The sequence below is a fragment of the Aedes aegypti genome, chromosome 3, assembly GCF_002204515.2.
Source record: "Aedes aegypti strain LVP_AGWG chromosome 3, AaegL5.0 Primary Assembly, whole genome shotgun sequence".
Lineage (NCBI taxonomy): Eukaryota > Metazoa > Arthropoda > Insecta > Diptera > Culicidae > Aedes > Aedes aegypti.
The window spans coordinates 138,643,079-138,668,010 of record NC_035109.1 but is presented as its reverse complement, the minus strand read 5'-3'; the positions used below and the strand labels follow the sequence as shown (position 1 = coordinate 138,668,010).

The window sequence follows — 24,932 nt, the reverse complement described above, 5'->3', positions numbered from 1 at the left end:
CGAATCAAATGCTGGCGCTCGAATCATCACTCCGCAACGGGGCACTTGGACTGGCTAAAGAAGCTATGAAGAGCGTTGGCGTCATTCGCATTGGAGCGCAGAATGTGCGAATACGAAGCGAGCAATTTTCACGTTGAATGACGTTGGCTTCCCGGCTGGTTGCTTCGGTTGCTTTCCGCGAATCATGCTCTCGGCCAGATACAAAATCTATACGCAAAATAATTTGCTGGTGAATTTTGGAGAATTGATTGCTTGCTCAACCTTTCTAAACGACATATCATGCCACTAGCCTAGGACAATTTATATTAAAATTTGCTCCAATACATTATTTGGGTGTCATTTGGGCCATATAACAGCTGTACAAAATTTCAGCTCGATCGGTCAAACTATGTTTTAGCGTCAGCTGTTCAAAATTGGTATGGGATTTACTATAGGAAAACTTATTTTTGCAAAGAAGAATCGCCAGAGGTCACCCATTAATCTCTATGAAAAAAAACTGAACACAGAACTCGATAGGTATTTTTACAATAAAAAACGTTGTTGAAGACCGCAAAGCAATACCATGGTTGCGAAAAAAGTTATTAATCATTGACTAGGTATTCGAAAATTTTCTCAAATTTTGTTGTTATTGTTGTTCCTTTACGTGTTAATCAACGTCATCTTCCCAATCGGTTTTCAATAAATGAAGTTTCCCCGATCTAGCTAAAATTTTGCACAGCTAATGTGGGTCCCAAATGCTATCCAAAAAGTGATTTGGAGAATCTGAATTGTGTCCCACATAATTGCCCACACAATTACGGGTCACTTTGGCGATCAACATAGCATAACTAGCTCAAAACATAAACGTTGACGTAGGGGGATTAGGGGCATAATGAACATACGGGGCGAAATGAACACCCCCTCAATATCTGAGAAGATGTACACTTCATCAAAAGTTCATTCACTTCATGAAATATGTATTGCACTTGAAATGTTTGACGGTATAAAAGTTTATTTTTTGCTTCAATTGTCCTTCAAAATCAGACTTAAATTTTTTTCTGTTTCAAATTGGCATATAAGCAAGGCCGTGGAAGAATCTAATTTTTGAGCAAAGTAACGAACCCAGAATGGTTCTTTTTAGCTATTATGATTGAGGGAAAGCTCTTTTACATATCGGAACGATTGACAGTAATTAAATATAAGGGAATCACTAAATTTCATGCAGGTGTTCATTTCGCCCCGATACCTTTTTACCAGCCCTGTTTTCGACCCAATTTTCTGTCTCGCTTTTCTGACATATGATATGATTTTTATCATCATGAATGAATGTAGCATGTCGTACTACCATCTAACTTGAAAACTAGCCGGGGGTAAATTAAAAACGTTGCCATTTTATGGTCTTAAAACGAAAATTTGCTTAACGTGTCCATTATGCCCCTATTTCCCCTAATACATATTTTTGGCAAGTCATACACTGAAAAGAATTTTATTGTAGAAACTACTGAATCCATGGTAAAATTAAGAACTGCACCAACGATTTTTAACCGACTACATTAATCTGTTAATTCTACCAAAACATAGTCAACATCACTACACAAGAAAATTTCTTCTGTTGATTTAACCAGAGTTGTAGTATTTTTGACTAGAAACATTCTTGATTTGAGAAGTTTAGCATCATACTTTTGACCACACTGTGTTGTACGGTGGGTGTCACGGATTGAAATACAATGCCTTGTAGTGGATGCTACTATGGACATAGTCAAATTTACTGCACTGCTCAGTGATTTTCACCAGATTATAGTAAACTTAACAGATTTTTGTAGTCGGTTGAAAATCGTTGGTGCAGTTCTTAATGCTACCATGGATTCGGTAGATTATACAACAAAATTTGTTTGCGTGTACTACTTGGTTTCTATCATTTGTAGGGTGGATGTTCCCTTAGTGGACGGTCCCCTATAGTCGCACTAGTGGCGTTTTACGGCCGTTTCACTGGTAATCGTAGCAAAATAATTTTTGACATGAAGATCAGTAGCTATTTATCTAACTACCATTGACACACAGCTCGATTTTGTTCAAAAAATGATCGAAATAAATAGTTTTGCTTAAAATTTTAGCTCTCTTGCACCTATAGTTAACCTATTATTCCTATAGTAGCACTACTAAGAGAAACTATTTTGTTATTAAACAAAATAGTTGATAAATTAGGAACTTATTTACATCAATCGAACGCTTTTGATCCACACCTCAAAGGAAAAATATAAAAGTTTTGTAAAAATACGGTTTTGATTTGTGTTTTGTCTATTCCGTGAGGCTAGTGCTACTATAGGAACAGAAATTAGGAATAGTGCTACTATAGGCACATGTGTTCCTATAGTGGCACAGGCGATAATAAATACAAAAACATGAGTTTTCTTATGTTTCATAATTTTTCCACAAAGCCAAGATAAAAAGCTTTCAGATGTCTAAAAATAATCCCGCAGGCTTTATTTTTCGATTTTATACGAATATTTGTTCTTAGCTATGCGGCTATTGGTACATCGACCCTACTGTTTGGCGTAAAATATTGGTGTTTTTTTTCACAATTGTTGAATTGGTATTACAAAGCTACTATTATCGTTTTTTGTAAGAAGTGCCATTAGCATTCACAAGCTCCCATAGATGATAAAATTTTAATGTGAATGCAGAAAAACTGCTCGTTAGGTTAGATTGAGTATGAATTCACCTTTGGAATACATTTTTCTTTACTATTGATTCAAAATACTGAATATTAGCAGTTCCAGCTAGTGATCCAAACTATGGGACAGGGACTGATTGTTTGTCACAATTACGGATCCACCTTAACAAAAATGTAATGGTTAATTAGTAGATTTAATACGTTCAACGAAAGCTTCAATCTTTGTTTAGTAGGCAGTTTATGTCTATAATTTCTTTCCTGAATTTGCCATTTGCATTGGTTTCTTATGCGAGGTGGCGATTGGGGCCCAGATAGGCGTAACGGTAAACGCGCAGCTATTCAGCATGACCAAGCTGAGGGTCGTGGGTTCGAATCCCACCGGTCGAGGATCTTTTCGGGTTGGAAATTTTCTCGACTTCCCAGGGCATAGAGTATCTTCGTACCTGCCACACGATATACACATGCAAAAATGGTCATCGGCATAGTAAGCTCTCAGTTAATAACTGTGGAAGTGCTCATAAGAACACTAAGCTGAGAAGCAGGCTCTGTCCCAGTGGGGACGTAACGCCAGAAAGAAGAAGAAGAAGAAGCGTTTAAGTCTGGGAGAGAGGATATAGCTGGCTTAGATTCCGAGCTCCTAAAAGTCAAGGGAACCTGTCATCAACTGTCACTGGAAAACCGCACATTCGAAGGGCAGAGCGTGAAAAACCGTCAAAATTTGGTCAAACTAAAACTGGATGTGATTAAAAGTTCAGGTTGTTTTCAGGTTGACTTTTTGTGTTTTATGCCAGATTTTCAAAACATAGCTGGCTGTCATTTAGTTATTTTTATTTATATAAAAATATAATACGTTTCAAGAATCCAGATTCGATAAAACATTTTTATTTTGTTCAAACCTCATATGAAACAGCAAAATTTTCAAAAAAAAACAAGCCTAGAATTGAAGCTGAACTTGGGTAGACATATTTTGAAGATGAGGTCAGCGATCGAACCATTTTTCAATATCCTTCTTTTAAACAAAAATGTGTTTTTCTTGAAACGGTATTTATATTATCGACCAAAATTCCAGGTCATTCATCGGTATAATGTATTACTTAAGTCTTGCAAATAAACTTAGAAGAGTAAATATTGGAACAAAAGACGAAGTTATCTGTATTTAATACATATTTCAAATCAATCTTCTAAGCCCCATAGGTACACTATATCTAACAAACATTGTGAATTATATTGAACAACAATTCTACTTTTACCATTGAGATGCATTTAATTATATTTAATTAGAAGAACACTTGAAAAACAAACATAAAATTGATAAAAATGGGTAATTTATTGATTTAGTATAACACAATTTTAATGCGCTTCATTATTTTAAGTTTAATATCATAAATGATTGAAACAAATTTCAATCTGTAGACTCAATGACATTTCAATTCACACAATGACAGCTCATCATTTAGTAAAATTTGTCTAGGGATGATTCAAAAGTGACGGGCATACTAATTGAAAAAAAAAAACAAAACCATTCAAGAAATAGTTCCAGGGCATGGACAAATTTGAAACTTTGGTTTGTTGTTCAGATAGATTCAGAATATGTAAAAAACTGGATACACCTAAACAAGCAAACTCTACTAACCCAGAATCATTTTTTTTTGCAGTGAAAACTGTAACAAACTTTTAAGATAATCAATCTTTGATTTGTTTAGTGTAATACCTTTTCGTGACCTAACGCAAATATTAAATTGCGAATGTAGCGCTGTTCTAGAAGGGTAATTAGCGCATCCTAGTCGAAGTTACTACTGATAATTTTGGATATTTGAAGCAATTTATTTTTTATAAATCATGTAGAGATACTTTTAACATTGAAATGCAATTATTTAAAAAAAGTGTATTTTTTAAATCACATCATGAACTATTAGAACAGGGTTTCTCAACCGGTGGTCCGCGGACCCCTGGGGGCCGTGACAACTCTCTAGGGGGTCCGCGAAGCCATTGAGAACTAGAATTTGTTTTTTCTTGATAATGAATGAATGTGAGGAATCTCCTAGTCAGTTTGTTACAAGAGAGCTTTTTTCAACCTTTACAAACTTTTGCTATGTATATGAAATATCTTTATCTCTATATTTTTGAAATTATTTTTAGAGACATCCATAGGAAAGTTTGGAATATTTGCGGTTGAATTCTTGTCAGATTTTATGTAGTATAAGTATTGATGACCGTACAATTTGTAGTTGCTACTCCATAATTGACCAGAATAATCGAAGTTGCACAAGGAACTAAGAGATGTAGCTTTCAATCTTCAATGTATTCTTTCGAGAACTCCAAACATTAAAAAGTCAATAACGGCGCCGGCCACGTATTTACTTACGGTCATCGGGGAAGGGAAATAATGGACCGGGATCACATCTGCATCTCCATGGTTGTCATGGGAAGGAGTTTTGTTAGTGGGGGGAGCTAAATCTCAAACACTCAAGAGCACAAACGTCTGGTTGTCAGTAGTTTAAGCTGAAAATCTTAACGATTGGTAACCACCAGCGAGTGACCATTCGATCAAGTCCTCAGCCCGATCCGCTCTCCAGACCGGTGCTCCTGAAAACTTAAGGTTCGGCTTCTATGCATCTTTACCTTCTGCGTGGGCTTTGACAAAACACTGCCCAGCAGAGCGCGTGCAGAATTAACCGTTTCATTTCCGAAATAGACACTTTTTTTCACAAACTGCCATTTGCAGTTGAAATCTTGCCAGCTTTCTTACAAAATCTTAAAAAAAAATGCTTTGTGACCCTGTCAGTTATCAGCAGGATTAGAGAAATTTGAAATTCCCATCAGTGTTCCCATCAAAACCACTCGCGGAATCTTCTGCAATCTATCTCTATTGTTTTTTTCTAATTGTTTATTTATTGGGCTCATACGTGTATAACACCAACCAGGGTGTCGACTCAATTTTGAAAATAAAATTCCCTGACTTTCCCTGACCTTCCAGTCGTTTTCCAGAAAAAATCCAGGCCACTCAATTGACTAATTTGAAACGAAATATATAATTTGCATGATGTAAAGTTTATGCTATAGGTCGTATGAATCAACCGAACAAAAGCTATTACTTTACTGAAATATATTTGGCAGATATCATTTTATAGCGTTTATTCAAGTTTATATAATAAAACTGAGTAATTGAACAAATATGTGCTCGGCCACTGAACTACCTCAAATATAATTTCACAAATTTCAGGCATAAACGACAATTTTGGACCCCTTCATGATTATACCTGACTACAACTTTTTTAAATAAGAAGCAACACTATTACGATCATCCACAATGCTTTTTAAGTGTAAAAAATTTATCCTGAAATTCGGCTATTACTTTTTCTAGGTGAAATTCTAGCCATTGCCGAAGAAATTCCACATAGATTTCTTAGAAATTCCTCTTAAAATTCTTAAACATATTATTACAGATATTCCTTCAACACTTCTCCTTGACGTTTTCCCCTAAAAGCTCCTTATCTCCAGGGTTTTCTAAAAATTGTTAGAGTATTTCTTTCAATCTTGAATTTCTGCGAGAATAGAATTTTGATTTTTTAGGATTATTTCAAGAATACGTCTAAAGATAATTGTCAGAAATCGCATAGAGTTTTTCCCAAAATATTTTCATTTGTTTTTTCTTAGAATATTTTCAAAAATGCTTCACGGTGATTAGTTACAGGTAATTTATTTTAGTTAATATTTAGGATTCCGATATGAATAACGCCTAGGTTTTCTCCTCAAGGAGTTTATTTAAATATTCTTAAGATGAAGCTGCAACGAAACCACGCCTAAAATATTCAAAAGCACAAATCTAGAGAACCAAATAACTGTTCATGCTCCAAACTTGATCGATTGGTCATACGCTGATGATGATCGATCGATCTAATTCTCAGAGCGAAATATTACTTGGTTCACTAGATTTATGCTCTTGAAAACTTGAGGTGCGGCTTCGTTGTATCTTCAATTTAAGGTGATTATAAACAACGCCAAATTTCGAATTTTCAAGCTCACAGATATAGAGAACCTGACAACCGTTCGCATTGAAAATTTGATGGGTTGATTGCATTCTGGAATGATCAAACGATCAAATTTCCAATTCAGAGCGCTGTTTGGTTCTCTAGACTAGTGCTCTTGAAATTTCGAGGTATGGCTTCGTACAGTTAACTCTTCCTTACTCGATATTCCGTATCTCGATATCGAGTTAAAGAACCATAGTAAAGGTTTGTTTTCATTGCTAACTCGATGGTCCCTTGGATCGTAGTTGCATTGGTTTTGTGTTCTGTAACTCGTTACCTCCCTAACTCGATGGTCCCTTCAATATCGAGTAAGGGAGAGATTACTGTATTATAATCATCTTAACGGAATGCATTCCAGGATTGAATTATGCGCTATAATAAGTGCTCTGATGCTCCTCTTGAATTTGTTGTGCCTACAGCAACGGTCCGAGGAACTCCTCTAAGAAATCTTTTATGAGTATCTCCAAGTAATCTCACAAAATGTCAACAGCTTATTGAATAGCATATTTCAAACAAAACTCCTGAAATTTCTGCTTTTCAATAATGTTCTGGATTAAAATGAATCGATAAATTTTGAGAGGCATCCTCAGAGTTTCTGGAGAATGTCCTGGGTATATTCAAAAAAAAAAAAAATGGTCATATCTACAAGAAAGCTGATGATAAAAATCCTGAAGAAAGGCGGTATTATCTGAACAAACTATTTTCAGAAACAACTTAAAAGAACAAGAAATATCCTGTCCATATCCTGATATCTGAAACATACGTATTTTCGACAACATTTTATTTTATTATTGATTTTCTCATGCTGCAATTTTGCATCAAATATAATAAGAGTAAAACTGTTCAGAACATTAAATCGAAAAATTATACCATCATCAGGAGCGCAAATCTAGTAAACCAAACAGTGTTAGGAGCTGAATTTTTTTTTAATAAGTTATTGTTTGATTCACCAGATTTATGCTCTTGGAATTTTGAGATACGGTTTCTATTCATCATCACTTAAATACGAGAATCCTTATTGGTTTTTCTCTATACTTAGTTTCACCACTTCTACTTGGATATTTTGAGCAAACTTGTAAGGATTGACGTAATATGATGGAGTGCTTTAAGATTTTGAGCAAAATGCGCCAAACTAGGCAATGAGTTGCTGTAGGAAACTTAACAACAAAATATTTTTTAAGCGATCTACGAAAATTTCGAAGAAGTTGTTCGGAGAGTACTGTTGATGCTTTTTAATTCAGAAATTTTGAGGATAAATACAAGCAGTAGAGTAAAGTTTACTCTATTATGCATAAGAGCATTTCCTCAATGGTTAACTGCTATTTTTAAAGATTGATTAATCTATTTATTTCATATATCGTATTGCTAACTTAGCCTGAACAATAAATTTTCAGACAATCACCTCGTTCGATGTTATAGTATTTATATTTTTTCCCTGACCTCAAGTGAAATTCCCTGACTTTCCCTGACTTTCCAGGTTAAAAATTGAATTCCCTGACATTCCCTGACTTTCCAGGTTTTTCCAGGTAGTCGACACCCTGTTTACGGAGCCAATTGTCTTTTCAATTATATTGTTTTTATACAATTTAATAAAAAAAAAACTATAATAAAACTAACAGGTGAGCTAATCAGATATATCGGACTTTGAACCGATAGAAGATAGTCGGGAAGAACTTCTCTGCTTTTTTTCTTTGGATGGTGTTGAACTCCTTGATGCCTTGGCCTCCAAGTCCCGTTTTTTCTGCGGTGTCGTTTCGTCTTCCACTCTAATCTTTGCAATCCCTGCATACTGCGTATATGTTTTTCCATTGGACCTCCAAAATCTTATCGGTACCGGTTCAGGCTTGGGATCCACTACTTCCGCAGCTTCCTGCATTTCCGAACATACTTCTTCCGATTGAATGCTTTCCGTTTCTAATACCTCGATCTCCAAAAGTTCCGTTTCATTTTCCTTATCCACCGTTGTATTCAGCTTCACCACTCCAGCATAGGTCCTTTCCTCATCCATATTAGGGCGTTGAATCTTTTTCCTGGGACAGTCGCTCATTTTGTGTCCTTCTTGGGCACAAATAAAACATTTTTCCTTATTCCCAATGTAAAAGACATTACCTCTCCAATTAAGGAAATAAAGCGCCGGTGGTATCTCATGCTTCACGTTCATATACACTCCACGAACGCCGTTGAATATATCCAACCCAAGACCAACAGGGAACTTCTCTCGTACAATTCGTTTCACTTCTTGAACTCAAATTTTGGGTGTATTTTGTTTTCCGTGTCCCTTACGAAATGTCAGATAGGAACAACCCCAGTGGTCGAACTAAAACCCCTGTGGTGTTTTTGTCGACTAAGCGAACTTCAAATATGATCTTAAGTGTCAAGGTTCATTTATGGACCAAATTTTTAAATTAAAGTTTAAACGTGATATAGCCATTATTTGAGCGAGAAAAATTGCTAAAGTAGTTACAGTAACATGCTTTTTCGTGTTATTAAATAAAAACAACATTTCATTAAAAATTTTAGGACCTAATTTCAGGTAAACGCTGTGATTTTCTGCTCGTCTATACAGCGTATCCATTTCGACGATACTGACATCCAAAGATTTCATAAATTTGGCGATCTCTTCATATGATGGCCGTGCAGATCCCGGAGGAAATGCAAACCTCATAGTGTTCTTGACTTCGACCATATCGAAGCACACTTTGAACAGCGGCAAAGAGAGGCTTGTTTTGCTGCAACCGTTCGCGACAGCAGATGAAAGCAAACTGATCTCTATTGTTATCTTCTGCGAATTTCTGCAAAAATTCTTGACGGATATATAATAAAATTTTCTAAGAGTTCCTGGAGAAATTCAAAAGATTTTTTCCCAAGACCGATAGCTGGTCTAAAGCATCTAAAAGTGGTGCTTGGTAGATTCCTTACAATACAAATTGTTGGGCAAATTTTTCGTGGATTTCGCATTCTTCGGGATACCTCTAAATCTTGTGAAAATTTGTATGTAAAAATCTCCAGGAAATCGTTGATTAATCCTTATGAATATTTTTGTCCAATTACTAGTGCGATTTTTTGTTGGAGTGTTTCCAATCACAGAGATGTATTTTTTTCCCAGCACTTTGAACTCACTTCAGCGGAAGGTTTTCTGAAAGTTACTAGACTTATGTTTTGCAACACATTTTTCTGTGCATTTTAAGGAAGGCTTTTAGGTAATTGTTCCGAGCTAATCCCCCATGTTAGTGCTTTTTTCTACGTCCATATCTGCATCACTTTTTGTATGATTTAAACACGATCCTTTCAAAAAATTGATTCCGGATTATTGGAAAGATATTTGGAGAACTCTTAATTTAAAGCCCAAACAAAAACTTCTATAGAGAAATATAGCAGATTTTTGCATGTTACGGTTGACTAAAAACGTTATTTTTAGTGTACCTACCTAGTGGCAAGTATTTCTTTAAAAAAAAATTGCATAAACATTGATTTGAAGAAGATCCATTTTTGGGGTCCGCAGGATGTTTGTAAAACTTCTAAGGGGGTCGCATCTATAAAAAGGTTGAGAACCACTGTATTAGAACAATAATTGGTATTGAAAATTATAACGAATTCTAAAGTTAAACTTAAAAAGATATATATTTTCCAGAAATCATTCAACATATTTCTAAACAGTTTCCATAATATATATTTTTTAATGAATCATGAAGGAATTTTTCTAGGTGAGCATTATCTTCGTCTTTTATGATTGTCCCCTTTTTATCCGATTAGCTTATGGTCAGCCTATCAACAAAGAATTTTATACGGTAGACAACTTTTTCACGCTATATCTGTTTTAATTATAATCAGTTTTATGTGCATCGTTCAACTACTGTTCTACAATGTTTTGAAAATATATTGCTGAGGCACAAAATAGTTTTTTCATGAACTCTTAAAAAAACAATTGTTCAAAAATATACGTAATTTTTAGAATTACAAATACACTTATTTTCACAAATAAACTGTAAATTGTTATCCTTTGCTATTCGACTGAAGCTTTAAAACCGCAGATTCTTTGGCACCAGAGAATATGATTATACTAGAGAAACGCGGAGACTTTATTTATAAACAACATTTGCAATGACTATCAATAATCTAGGTCATTCAAACAATATTTTAGAGTGTGTGTCATCCTGTCAGGCACAATTGGAAACCAAGCTTATCAATGACGTCACTTACGCATCGCTTTTCACTAACACAAATACATCGTCTCTTTTGCGTAACATCTTTTTGAGTCTCATTGAATTTGCTCGATTGAAACCACGTTTGACGGTTCAATTGAAACCTTTGGTTTCAGAATTCGCGCTTCTCTATATAAACAAAGTCTCTGTTTGGCACTAGGTCACTCTACTGATTTATCCGTTTATGTCCAAATTCGCTGAAATACCATCCTTTCATTCCTAGCAAAATATTAGAGTCAAAAGCGTATTCAAAATTAGTAAAGATTACTAAAGAAACTATATTTGTATAATTGAGATCTAAATCATGAGTTTAAAGCGCATGAGCCAATGCATGCTATAAAAGGTTTGCCTTTTACTGTGCGCCCTGTTTTCAAGTTGCCCGTGAGAGTGAGCGAGAGAGCACCAACACACGGCGCACAGTAAAAGTCAAAGAACAAAAGAATTTATGGCACATACAAAGGCTCATTCTAAAAAGTAAATTATACTCTTTATGGTCGTTTTATTTATTTATTTATTTATTTATTTCGTCAAGCATTAATAGACTATATACAATAATTACAAAAATTTCTTACATACTATGGATTACTGCTATTGTCCTTAAGTCGTTTTTTAAGCTGCTGTTTGGGCATAGTAATGCCAATGAATTCGCAATGTGCATTATGGTAACGCATCATACGGTTAATTGGTTCGTTTTGAGCATAATTCGTTCTGTATAGTTTTCTGCAAATAATTTTCTTGTTTTTAAATGCCGAGAAGGTGTGTAGAAATTTAATTGAGAAATAAGTGCAACTGTGTCTACACGGTTCGAAATAATGTTGTTGATGAAGAGAATCATTGCGAATTCCCGGCGTTGCTTAAGTGTTTCCAAGTTGATGAGCATGCAGCGTGTTTCATATGACGGAAGTGGTAGTGCAGTCCAACTCAATTTCCGAAGGGCGTATAAAAGGAATTGCTTCTATATTGATTATATGCGTTCTTCGTGCAAGACATGGCACGGGTTCCATACTAAGTAACAGTATTCCAGAATTGGTCTTACATTATAGAGTGTCCATCCCGGAACATCCCGGGACAAAAAATCCTGGGATTAGACAAATTTAGGGATTTCCCGTTCCCCGGGATTTAAATTGTGACGTCCCGGGAATCCCGGGATTCCCGAAATTAACGTAAAATTTGATGAAAACCAAATAGTTTCAATGTAAAACAATGACATTTTTTCTCAGACTCTATTCTTGTTCGGTTAGTTTGATGATCCTAAATTGAAAATTCGTTCACATAGAAAGGCATCATGGAGAAAACAGAATAAATACGTAATTATTGTCATTAAAATACAAAATCACCAAATAAGTAAAGTATATTTCAATGCGTCTAGTTGCAAAGGTTATGTATTGCTTTCATCTTCATCATAAGCCGTTTTTATAAGCCTAAGCTGAGAAAGCCAATCTGAAAGTACACCTATAATTAAGTCGATAATTTTCAGTAATTAACTTTTAGGAACGGGTAAACGAATTTGAATGATTCTTTCTCCGTTTCGTTCGTCAAGCGTTCCGATGTGTTCGTGTGAAGAAATGGCAATTTTTGTTGAATTACTTACTCAGAATAAAAAAAGACATATCTAAAATACTATGTTATGAGTAACATTTCATCTTGGAAACTCACATTCTCTGTTTTTTTATTCACAGTAAAAACATTGTATTACTGATTCTTTGCCTCCAATTTATTTATTGAAAATCTGAGAAAACCTGGGATCCCGGGATTTCCCGGGAAAAGCTTCGATTTTGGTCCCGAATCCCGGGACGAACCAATTGGACGGGAAATGGACACTCTAATACATTAGTTTAATAGTATATGGGTCTTGAAAGTTGTTACTGAACCTCTTAATGAAGCCAAGCATGCTGTTTGCTTTGTTTATTATGGAATTTTAATGTTCTACAAAAGTGAGTTTGAATTCTAAGATTACGCCCAAATCCCTTACAATTTTACGCTTCTGCACAATTTATTTCCTAAAAATACTTCAATTGGTGGTGTTGCATGTTTTCAACTACATACATTACCATGTTTTATTGTAAAAACTTTTTCTTTCAAAAACATATACGCATATTCACCGATTTAAAAAAAAATTGAACTTTTTTCTCCACATGTATTTCGATCGGTAATTTAATTTAATTCTTTGTGCTTTGAGAGATTTTCTGGAAATTCTAATATTTTTCTCTAATGTGCTTTAAATATGACGTGAAAAGTAAAAAAGCAACAATCCGAAGGCGTAGATTATTTTTCATATAAAAACTATAAAGATAGAAACGCGTGAAAATTGGTCAACTTGAAATTGATGTGTTTCTATTGAAAATGCATTAAAAAACCTGAAATGCTTCATTTGAAACTTGAGTGTATATACAATGAGCCTCTGTACGTGCCTTAAATTATTTTGTTCTCATGACTTTTACTGTGCGCCGTGTGTTGGTGCTGCCTCGCTCTATCTCATGGACAACTTGAAAACAGGGCGCACAGTAAAAGTCAAACGTTTTATAGCATGCAGAGGCTCATGGTTTCTATGATACATTTGACGAACCGAATCGAGTCAGATTGGAATCGCCCTAATGCCCATTTGTATTTTCTTGTGATATCCCCAGAAAATAATCCGACTTTAAAGGCATTTTTCGTTTTTGCAAAAAATGTTGGCGAGCCTCGTGCTGAAAAAATAATGGTTTTGCAACTTGTCGCATAAATAAGTATTTCAACATTATCCATTTTATTCTTGCACCCAGAAATTCACTTTTTTACCCGGGTAGTAACCATTAACGTGGAAGTGAAATTTAAAAAGTTTTTTTTCATTAACATGACTTGGATTTTAAGCGGCTTTGGCTTTGATTTGTAAAATATGTGAACCGACTACGGTTATTATCCGTTGAAATTTGCAAAACAGAACTTGGATTAGTCATAAACTAAATTTAAAAATAGTATATACAAATAATCATTATTACCTCACTACCCAAATTATGCCCGAGTAATTAGAAAACATTCTCATATCTTTCCTCCAGAATTGGTTAATCCGCGAAAATGTTCCTTCTTCGGTCAATGCCCCTCAAGGCATCGCTTTCCCAGAAAAACGTTCTTCCAAATTTATGCCGCCGGTTGGCTTCCAGTCATCGCGAAATTCCCGCTCTCACCAAAGAACGCTACCCGGTGAAACGAGGTCAATATTCCGAAGTTACCGATAGGGATGTGACAAAATTCGAATCGATCCTCGGTGGAAGCAGTCGGGTTTTGACACAGGCAGAGGACACTCAGGGATACAACATCGACTATCTGGGCAGTGTTCGTGGATACAGCAGAGTTGTGCTCAAGCCGAAAAGCACCGAAGAAGTGGCGGATATTATGAAGTACTGTAACGAAAGGAAACTGGCGGTGTGTCCCCAGGGAGGAAATACTGGTCTGGTTGGAGGATCGGTACCGGTGTTCGATGAAGTCGTCCTATCGCTGCAACTGATGGACAAAATTGAGCAGATAGACGAGTACTCTGGGATTCTGGTTTGCCAATCTGGATGCGTTTTGGGCACTTTGGAGGAGAAGGTCAATGAAAAGGGATTGGTGATGCCGCTGGATTTGGGCGCTAAGGGCTCTTGCCATATCGGAGGAAACGTTTCAACGAATGCCGGTGGATTGCGATTGGTGCGCTATGGAAACCTGCATGGATCAGTGCTCGGCGTTGAAGCTGTAAGATTAATTTGATAATCTGCTCAAACTAGATTGACAAAGAACTATCATTTTTCAGGTTACAGCAGAAGGCCGAGTCATGGATCTGATGTCCAACTTCAAAAAAGACAATACAGGATACCATCTTAAGCACCTCTTCATAGGGTCTGAAGGAACTTTGGGAATCATTACGAAACTGTCAATTTTCTGCCCCACAGCTTCAAAATCAGTGAACGTAGCCTTTCTGGGTTTAGAAAGCTACGATGCTGTTAAGAATACGTTCCTGGCAGCCAAAAGAGGATTGGGAGAAATTCTTTCATCGTGCGAAATGATCGATGAGGCTTCTCTGGAGAGCAGCACGTACCATTTCAATCTACAGTAAGTGATTGTGTTAACCTTTGCGTACTCAAATCTTTGGTCAGCTTTTGAAAATCAAGTGGGTATCTATGCTTTTTAATTATGATTTATCGTTTACGGCTAACCAGCCGAGTGGAAGTTCGAACAACTACCGTTAAACTAAACATCACATATATTTTGCAATTGGATTAGATGGACAAATTGAAGTGAAATTTGGGAAATGTTATAGGGGAGATCGCCCCAGTATCGGATAGCACCTAATATCGGTCATCGTCAAAAATAGAGAAATCGTGGTCCAACTAAGATGGTGTACTGAAAGAAAAGAATGCTATTAGACCAGTGTTTGTGCAGAATAACACCTCCTTGTAATATGCACGCCTTTTGGGAAAAGTAGAGATGTTTGAAAACCAACAAAAAATTAAGTATAGCCAGACGTTACAGAATTCGCCTTCATTTGATTTTGAAGCACGATCGAAGCGAGCGAAGAAAACATCCTATCTGTTGTGGTCCATGATCGACAATGTATCGCAAGTTGTAACTAGTCTGATAAGCAGGAGCAGTAAACGAGAGCCCCAAAGAGAGAGCTTAGCTTAGCTAGCTTAGCTTAGATATGTGTAGTCAATATTGACCGAAGCCAGTGAAGATGCACAAAGAATCAACTAGAAATTTTACTGGGATTGGCCATTATCTTTTTCAGTGTGCATAATTCAGTGCATTTATTTATATGTTGCTGAAGAAACAGATACCTTTTGAACTAATTTTGTTTGGGATTTATGTAGATGTTTGCAATATCAAGCTAAATAATAGCAAACGAAATCATGAATATATCTTCTCCTATCCGTCGGATTAAATTGCTCTCTTCAGCATTTTTTTATTATGGTTTGAAGTTGAATGAGTTTTTACTATGGGATGATAAATTTGTACATACATTCCAGTACTAACGTGTTTGGAACATTTTTCAAAATTTCTCCTTAGAACTTACTTACTTGATGGGCAACAATTTCTTGCTATTACGTTGAATCTACGCTGAATGAAGAAGCCTTCTACATTGGACCCGGTCCAGGGCCAATCGCTTCCAGTCGCCCTGAACGTTAAGCGACCTTAAATCCTCCTAAACTGCAAAAAGCCATCTGGTGCGCGGCCTTCCACGGAGGCGACGGCCTCTCCCTGGTTCTCTGCTGAATATTTGTTTAGCTTAAAATTCCTCCGACATGCGAGCTACATGCCCAGCCCACCGCAGCCTGCCGTGTTTTATACGCTTGACAATATCAATAACATCATTATCGCAAGTCACTAGAGTTCCAAGGTACACAAATTCTTCAACTACTTCAAAAATATCACCACCTCACTACCAACATCACCTATGGGCCCACGATGTCTACCAGCGACCATGTACTTTATCTTTGTGGTATTAATAATTAATAATTCGCGTTGTCTCCCTTTCAAAAGGTACGTATGCCTCTTCCACGGCTCGGCGGTCAATCCCGATTATGTCGGTATCGTCCGCAAAACCAAAGAGCATATACGAACGTGTGATAAAAGTGCCATTCCTATGCACGCAAGCTCTCCTTATTGCTCCTTCTAACGCTATGTTGAACAATAGGTTTGAAAGTGCATCGCCCTGCTTCAATCCGTCTAAGGTTACGAAGGATGTTGGAATCTCATCCGCAACCCGTATACTTGATTTCGATCCTTCCAACGTTGCGCGAATCAGTCTAATCAGTCTGGGCTCTAGCTCTTTTTAACCCCCAAATCTTCCCCCTGGTTGCGCCACTGTCAAGTAAACAACAAAAGTGTTGTTTGCTATTGCAATTTACTATTACTGAGCGTTTTTCGCCAGTTTGAGAAACTCCGCAAGCCATGTTTGGGACTCGATAAAAATGATTAATGAATCTTCAAGTCACAGTGGGTTACCTCAGAGATAAATTTGAAACTACTGTGGATTTCGCATCGATTCGCATCGAGGTTCCAAAAACCAGAATAATTCTGCTATCGGCCTTCAAAATTTGACGGAAATTCGATGAAATATGAATTAGAAATAAAATTATTATATTAGAAATTTCAATCAAATTTGACGTTAGGGTACGTACCTAAATACCCCCATAGTATACACGTAGAACAGATTATGTTCTATGGAGTGTAAAATCAAGGTGAGAAGAAGATTTCCATAATGATTTTTCCTAAGTCACGAACTATAAAAACGGCGTAAGGTACCGCGGGGCAAGTGGGAACGAAAAAAAACAATAGTTCAAACAAATTGTTCAATGAAATTTTCAAATGTCAATATTTTTCAAATCCAACAACACAATCACGTTTTGGCAACATATTTGCTGGTGTGTGCATGAAACTAATCGAATAATTTCGAAATTGTGAAAACCTTGGAAGAAATTTTTAGAATAAGCCAATGGACGCAGTTACCTTGCTAAGCGGGGCAAGTAGGACACATCCAGTTTCATGCGTTAATCCACATCAGTAAGTCAACCATTACAATAATAGGATTGATAAGTCATAGACTTTTAATTTTAAGTAGATATTTGATGTACATAAGGGATCAACCATAAAATACGTTACGTTTTAGGAAGAAACCCTTTATTTAATAGTATGTCACCTCACATATAATATTAACTGAAAATTCCTCAAAAAAGCGTAAAGAGGAATTAAACATGTTCAAAATATATAATTTATAAGTTGTTAATTAAAATGTAGCACATAAACAATCAATAATTAACGAAATTATCAATATGTGTTGTTATTATTTATATGCATGGCAAAAATCCACCTTATGGGATGGAATTGTTTTCCACCACTACTTAATTTGGTAGAAATAACAAATAAAGTTCAAATGACATAGAAAAGCAATCGTTCTCATGATGCATTTCAAATTTCAGCTGTGTGTTTGTTCAACTTTGAAGTCGTATTTCAAAAATAAAAAATTAATTAAAAAATAAAGAATAATAACACTTTTCTTCTCCCTCTTATGCAATTACGTAATTTGAGGTTGATCTTTTTTGATAAAAATCATTTGTTTGAATGTTTTAGTGCTACTCTCTAGCAAAATGTATGAAACGTGTACGAAAAGTTTTGATTCTGGTTTTTGTTTTGATAGGTCCCACTTACCCCAGGTACAAATATATTTTGGGGTAAGATAGACCATCGAAAATTTCATATGAAATGAAAATAAAATACTGGTTTATCGTTAGCGGCTTGTTAAAATACTAAAAATTATAGCTTACTGGTGGAAATTCGATTTAAAACACATTTATTTTTTGCGAGTCAATGCAAGACGTGAAACGTGTCACAATTTGTCATGCAAGTTGAAAATGGCGCTGAACTGACAACTGCTACATGAACCACATGGTTATAAAAATAACAATATGTTTAGTACTAAATACATTCCTTGTCATTGTATCTTCAACTTTCTAGAAGAATACCCCCATGAAAAACTTTTCCTAGTTGAGCTATGACAAAACGCCCCACTTACCCCGGATTCTCACTTGCCCCGGGGTACCTTACCACATAATTTGTTCGATATTAGCGCTTTGAGTTACATAGTGTGTCAGTTATACGTAGAAATATACCAGCGGAACGGTTATGCGTGGAAAATCATCAATGATTGACTTGGTTTGCTTTTAGTGAAATGTTTGAAATAAGGTAATTTCCTGTAAATATTTTCTAAAACTATACGTAAAAGTAAATTGTTTAACGGCAAGCAGCCAAAAGGGAAGAAAAATACCGTGAGATAAATATGCACATAACGGTAGATCGGCATCATTCGAAGACAATTGTTAGACTTTGTAATGGCCATTTCTACTCATTACTTGTCGAATCATGAAGTTTGAAGTGCCACACGAATGATTTTGAAAAATTATAAGTGAGCTAAGGTTGGTTCTGAATGTTCATTAAGCTACAAAAAACCTATTTCCATTCTTGTTTCAACAAATCATGAAGCTTAATGCATTGCATGGATGATTTCTAAAGCATTCCACTTCCACCGGGGTATTTGGAATATATCCGATGTAACTGGTTAATCCTGAAAGCACGTTGAACCAGAGACGAAAAAAGACATAGTAGTACATAGAATGGGTATCACTTCTAGTACTGCATTTGATCTTTTGGTACTGCAAAAGGTACCCAAGTTTGATAGATTGCAGTACACTTTACACGGCATTATAGTTTTTGATCTATTATCTTATGTGCCATAAACTTTTGGGCAACTGCAAGGAACATGGAGGTGTTTATTTCGTCTTTGGTTGAGCATTATATTTGCAGTGTTATGAAAATATCCACAGTATAAAATACAGTCAGGGGCCCAGATAGCCGTAGCGGTAAACGCGCAGCTATTCAGCATGACCATGCTGAGGGTCGTGGGTTCGAATCCCGCTGGTCGAGGATCTTTTCGTAAAGGAAATTTTCTCGATTCCCAGGGCATAGAGTATCTTCGTACCTGCCACACGATATACACATGCAAAAATGGTCAATTGGCATAGAAATCTCTCAGTTAATAACTGTGGAAGTGCTCATAAGAACACTAAGCTGAGAAGCAGGCTTTGTCCCAGTTGGGACGTAACGCCAGATAGAAGAAGATAAAATACAGTCAACTTTCTCTTACTCGATATTGAAGGGACCATTGAGTTAGGGAGGTATCGAGTTACAGAACACAAAACCAGTGCAACTGCGATCTAAGGGGCCATCGAGCTATGAAAACCAACTTTTACTATGGTTCTCTAACTCGATATCGAGATACGGAACATCGAGTAAGGGAGAGTTAACTGTATTATTTTACTTAAAATTCTATGCTGATTATGAATTTGTTACTGGTGACATTCGTACTCATGCTGCGTGCACTAGAGCAGCGAGCTCGATTTTCCGCACGGGGTCATCTGCGCCTAATACCTTCAGGGCCGTTGGGGGACCACTTAGCGCCCACGTACGGATTTCAAATTTTTACCAAAACGAGCACTTTACAATGACGAACTTATAACATTTCGCTTATTTGAAAAATAAGTAAAAACCTATAAAAAATAAGGGACGTCCTATTGAGCATCCTTTCATTTTCTGATGAATAATTAATTTGGAGATGTCAAACAGATATATTTCATAGCATTGTAAGAAAGACCACCCGTAGTTCTCGGTGCAAAAGATCGAATTATCGAGTCACATATACTTAATTTTAGAGTATTGTACACGTAGAGAACGTTTCATTAACAAAAAATATCGAGGATAATAAGTCAATAAGTAAAATGATTTGGCACATAGCAGGTTGACTTCAACGGAATCCAGAACCGATAATGTGACCCTTGAAAATTGGTAAACAGATTGGATTAGAAGCAATTTACTATGAACAAATCGGGTAGAAAATTAGTTTTCAACAGTTAATTAAAGATTTGGAGATCCTTAAAATCAGTCTTAGGGTACGCAAAGGTTACAAGTTATATGTACTGAAGAAATCTACCATAAAAGCTTATTCTTTTCAGGTCTCCAATTGAGAAATATCCATTTTATATGCTAATAGAAACTTCTGGAAGCAATATGGCGCATGACGAGGAGAAACTCACAAACTTTTTGGAAAGTTCTATGGAAAACGGGCTCGTACTGGATGGAACCGTTACCAACGAACCAACTAAAATGAGAGTAAGCCCAACTGCTACCTATCTCATGCGTCACGTGCGTAAACATCAATTCTATTTTCAGAACATCTGGAAACTGCGTGAGCTGATTGCCGACAGTCTGATCAATGATGGTTACTGCTTCAAGTACGATATCTCGCTTCCGTTGGACAACTTTTACGACATTGTGCTGGCAGTGCGGGATCGCGTAGGGCCCCTGGCAACCAAAGTAACCGGCTATGGACACATAGGTGATTCTAATCTGCATTTGAACGTCTCCTGTGCGAAGTTCACTCCAGAGATCTACAAGCTGTTGGAACCGTTCGTGTACGAATACACGAGTAACGTCCGGGGCAGTGTCAGCGCCGAGCATGGAATAGGGTTTCTGAAGACGAAATATTTAAAATATTCGAAGCGGCCGGAATCGCTGATGTTGATGCAACAGATGAAGCAATTGATGGATCCCAATGGAATTTTGAATCCGTATAAAGTCTTACCTCAGGTTTAATGTTTGTCTGGAGAGTGTAATTTTCTATGCATAAATATATTTGTTTTGGAGTAATATCTATGTGTTTATCTTTTTTACCCTTTTGTTTTTATTTTTTGCTTATATCTTAACAAGAGAAATTTCACATCGAAACAATAACTCCGTGTAGATTTCAATTTCCAAGACCCAACATATATTATTTAGACAACTCGACATCTGGAACGAAAAAAATCGAAACTTAGTCCAAAATCACCGTGATAAAAAACTGGAGTCTGGCTTTCGAAACATGTCCATGTCCGGCAATAAGAAGCATCACGGTAGCAGTTATTACTAAAGCTTATTTGAAACCTCAATCAAAATTGAAAGATATTCAAACTTTTTTGTTAATCGAAATGATCCCCTGGATGGAGAATGTGGTGAAGTTACTATCAACAATTATAAGCACATAAAAATCACCTTTTATACATTTGAAACCAAAATTTCTGAAACTTTGGGGGTTCTCCGACATTACCCGGAAAACCATTACCCGGAATGCAATTAACCGGAAGACCATTACCCGGAAAACCATTTACCGGAATGAACCATTTACCGGAAAACCATTACCCGGAAGGACCATTTACCGGAAAAATATATCTCCATTTCTCGACATTTTTCATTAACGTCCTTTAAACCGTTTTATGGTCATTCATGTCAGTGTGTTGACTTAACAATATTTAAAATGACCACCAAGTTTAAGATTCTTAGTTCAAAATACATAAGCACCAGAGAGGTCTAATATATCTTTATTCTTGATCATGTCAGTATGCACCATCTTCATATATTTGCATTTCATAAATGATTCACCCTTCTTTTAAAAATAAGCTGTTCTTTCAACTTATCTTTTCAGCTTGTCTTAATTTGACTACAACTATGTAACTTTACGTTTAATATTCGACCGTCGATTCTCCAAGCGTCCAAATGTTAATTAATTAGCAAAGATTAGAATTTTTAATGCTTTTCGCCGAGTGTCAATTCGCCGAATGCCGTTTCCGCAAACGACAATCAATCGATTTTAAATACCCCGTATTTTCCTTTTTCTAGAATAACCCATTTCGGATCATCTGATATTCACCCTTCTTTATTTAGTTGGCGGTTCTTTCGAGTTCCACCGATCTCGGCATTTTTGGCAAAATGTGTTTAGTAAAAAATGACCAAATATCTTATTATTTTGATTGCCTATTGTTCTTTCTAGTTTATTACACTGGCATTGAATTCGGGGTAAGGGGCCTTCCTTAGCCGAGTGGTTAGAGTCCGCGGCTACTAAGCAAAGCCATGCTGAAGGTGTCTGGGTTCGATTCCCGGTCGGTCCAGGATCTTTTTGTAATGGAATTTTCCTTGACTTCCCTGGGACTAGAGTATCATCGTACCTGCCACACGATATACGAATGCGAAAATGACAACTTTGGCAAAGAAAGCTCTCAGTTAATAACTGTGGAAGTGCTCATAAGAACACTAAGCTGAGTAGCCGGCTCTGTCCCAGTGGGGACGTTAATGTCAAGAAGAAGAATTGAATTCGGGGTACCGACATTCAGAATAATGACATTCGGAGAAAAATAGCACAATCAATCAAATTCAAAGGAAAAGTAGATCTATTGAAGTTCCAAAGATGGACGTTACAATGGCGAATAGTGTCCCTACTCTCAATCACCAAGGCACTCTAAGTTTTCGACTTGATTTTTTTAGCTTTCCCCAAACCACAAAGCTGACATGAGAATTGAACTGATGTATGTTGCTTCCCTCGCAAGATAAGTGTTTTTTTTTATATTTTGATACAATTTTAAAATTGGATTATGATCTGTTTTAACGTAGAGGAATAAGAAAACCATGATAACTCCAAACATTTTTAAATGCTGAGATGTTCAATTTACTCAAATGCAACCTAACTTATTTGTTATGCTTTTTTCGATTTCGATTTATAATGATGGTACCTTCCAAGTGGTCTCGGATATAAAAGAAAATCAATAATTCTTATCATTCTTTCTATCCTTGCCTGTAATATTTAGTTTTACAGCCTAAAATTGAAGACATAGTTTTTCGATCAATATCAGGCGATTTTTTTCTTATTAGGTCGCCAATAAAATTACATGTTCAATCAAATATTGGTATCGTGATATTCGTTCACAGTTTAAATCTTACGTTGCGGCAAAGTGAAGTTATTCAGAAAGATCAAGCTGAGGTTGGTAGAATTGAATACCGCCGGTTCAAAATTATTTCTGGATGAAAATTTGACAACGTTTAGAGCTAGAGTACTTACATACTTGTCAAACTATGAACGAATGCAAAAACTGTCGGTTGACATAGGCTCTCAGCTATTAACTGTAGAAATACTCTTAGAACAGCTGAGAAGCAGGTTTTGTCCCAGTTGAGCCGTAACGCCGGCAAGAAGAACAACATATTTGGTCCATAGCTGTTTGGAGATGTCTTTTGAAATAGTGTTTATGGCAACCGAGGGAGTCGAGAATGTCCCATGGTTAGCGTGACATAATTTGTGCTGCGCATCAACGAAAGGTCGTCGAAAATGGAAGAGGTGGCTTTCCGGGTAATGGTGTATTCCGGTAAATGGTACATTCCGGTAAATGGTTTTTCCGGGTAATGGTATAGAATCACTTTGGGTGCTTCTGTTGAAACGTAGCTTGGTAAATATTCATGCATAGCTGTCTATTTGCCTTTGCCATACTCTGGGCAGCAAGTTCATCGCATATGCCGAAAACTCTTTGTTTGAAACCCCCAATGAAACATTTTGTGACGATTAGTCAGATGTTAAATATTTAGGACTTATGGTAGATAAAAATTTAACATTAATTTAACTTTTAATTCCATTGAAGGCATTCAAACCAAATGTAACAATTATATAAAATGTCTGTATCCACTTCTTCTTCTTTCTGGCGTTACGTCCCCACTGGGACAAAGCCTGCTTCTCAGCTGTGTTCTTATGAGCACTTCCACAGTTATTAACTGAGAGCTTACTGTGCCAATGACCATTTTTGCATGCGTATATCGTGTGGCAGGTACGAAGATACTCTATGCCCTGGGAAGTCGAGAAAATTTCCAACCCGAAAAGATCCTCGACTGGTGGGATTCGAACCCACGACCCTCAGCTTGGTCTTGCTGAATAGCTGCGCGTTTACCGCTACGGCTATCTGGGCCCCTGTATGTATCCACTTATAACTAGAAAATTGAAACTTTGTCTCTAGAGCAAGCTTTTGCTCTTTAAACAAATTTTCAAGCCAGCCATGTTGTATGCTGTACCAATATGGACTAGCTGTTGTAATACCAGACCAGAAATTCCTGCAGCGGATTCAAAATAAAATTTTGAAAATTATTTTGGAGCTCACTCCTTGGTATAGTACTGATGAATTACACAGAATATCCGATGTCGAATCATTGGAACAAATGTCTAAGAAATTATTTATAATTTGTTTTCTACATAGGACAAATTCTCCGTATTCCACTGGGTGTTGTTTGTATTCGTTGTCTAGTGTAAGTAACGTTCCCTTGTGATGTTTATATGTCATGTAAATGCTATAGCTTATGCTGTTATACTAATATAAAGCTTATTATTCAGGCTTAATTACTTGGGTACTCTTCCCTTTCTTCTCCTCCTCCCACGTGCGTGACATACTTCCCGCATGAACCCCTGAAGCAATATGCATAAACTAAGTACATACCATTAGTGCACCACATTCCACTCAAGTTATGAGTTCAAATGTTTATTATAAAATAACTATTGTTTTGATCAATACTATTTTTATAACACAATGTAGCTTCAAGTATAGTTGATCAGCGGCAAAATAAAAGGAAATCGAAAAACTTTCATAAAACAATATTTGATTGCATTTGTTAATGCATCTAAGTGTTCCTATTTCC

At 36.4% G+C, this 24,932-nt stretch overlaps 1 protein-coding gene across 2 annotated transcripts in view; it reads left to right on the top strand.

Annotated features, from left to right (window-relative positions):
• LOC5567262 (D-2-hydroxyglutarate dehydrogenase, mitochondrial) overlaps window positions 1-24,932 on the top strand; it is a 95,725-nt gene that overhangs the window by 44,711 nt on the left and 26,082 nt on the right. The window contains exons 2-5 of one of the 2 annotated variants that reach the window (XM_001651657.2): window positions 13,922-14,597; window positions 14,656-14,954; window positions 20,408-20,564; window positions 20,625-21,103. The exons of the other annotated variant lie outside the window; for it this stretch is intronic. Of the exons in view, the coding sequence (XP_001651707.1) occupies window positions 13,941-14,597; window positions 14,656-14,954; window positions 20,408-20,564; window positions 20,625-21,047 (1,536 nt within the window). The 5' untranslated portion in view covers window positions 13,922-13,940 and the 3' untranslated portion in view covers window positions 21,048-21,103. Of the gene's footprint in view, window positions 1-13,921; window positions 14,598-14,655; window positions 14,955-20,407; window positions 20,565-20,624; window positions 21,104-24,932 lie in introns of those variants that run through there. 2 annotated transcript variants of the gene reach the window in all.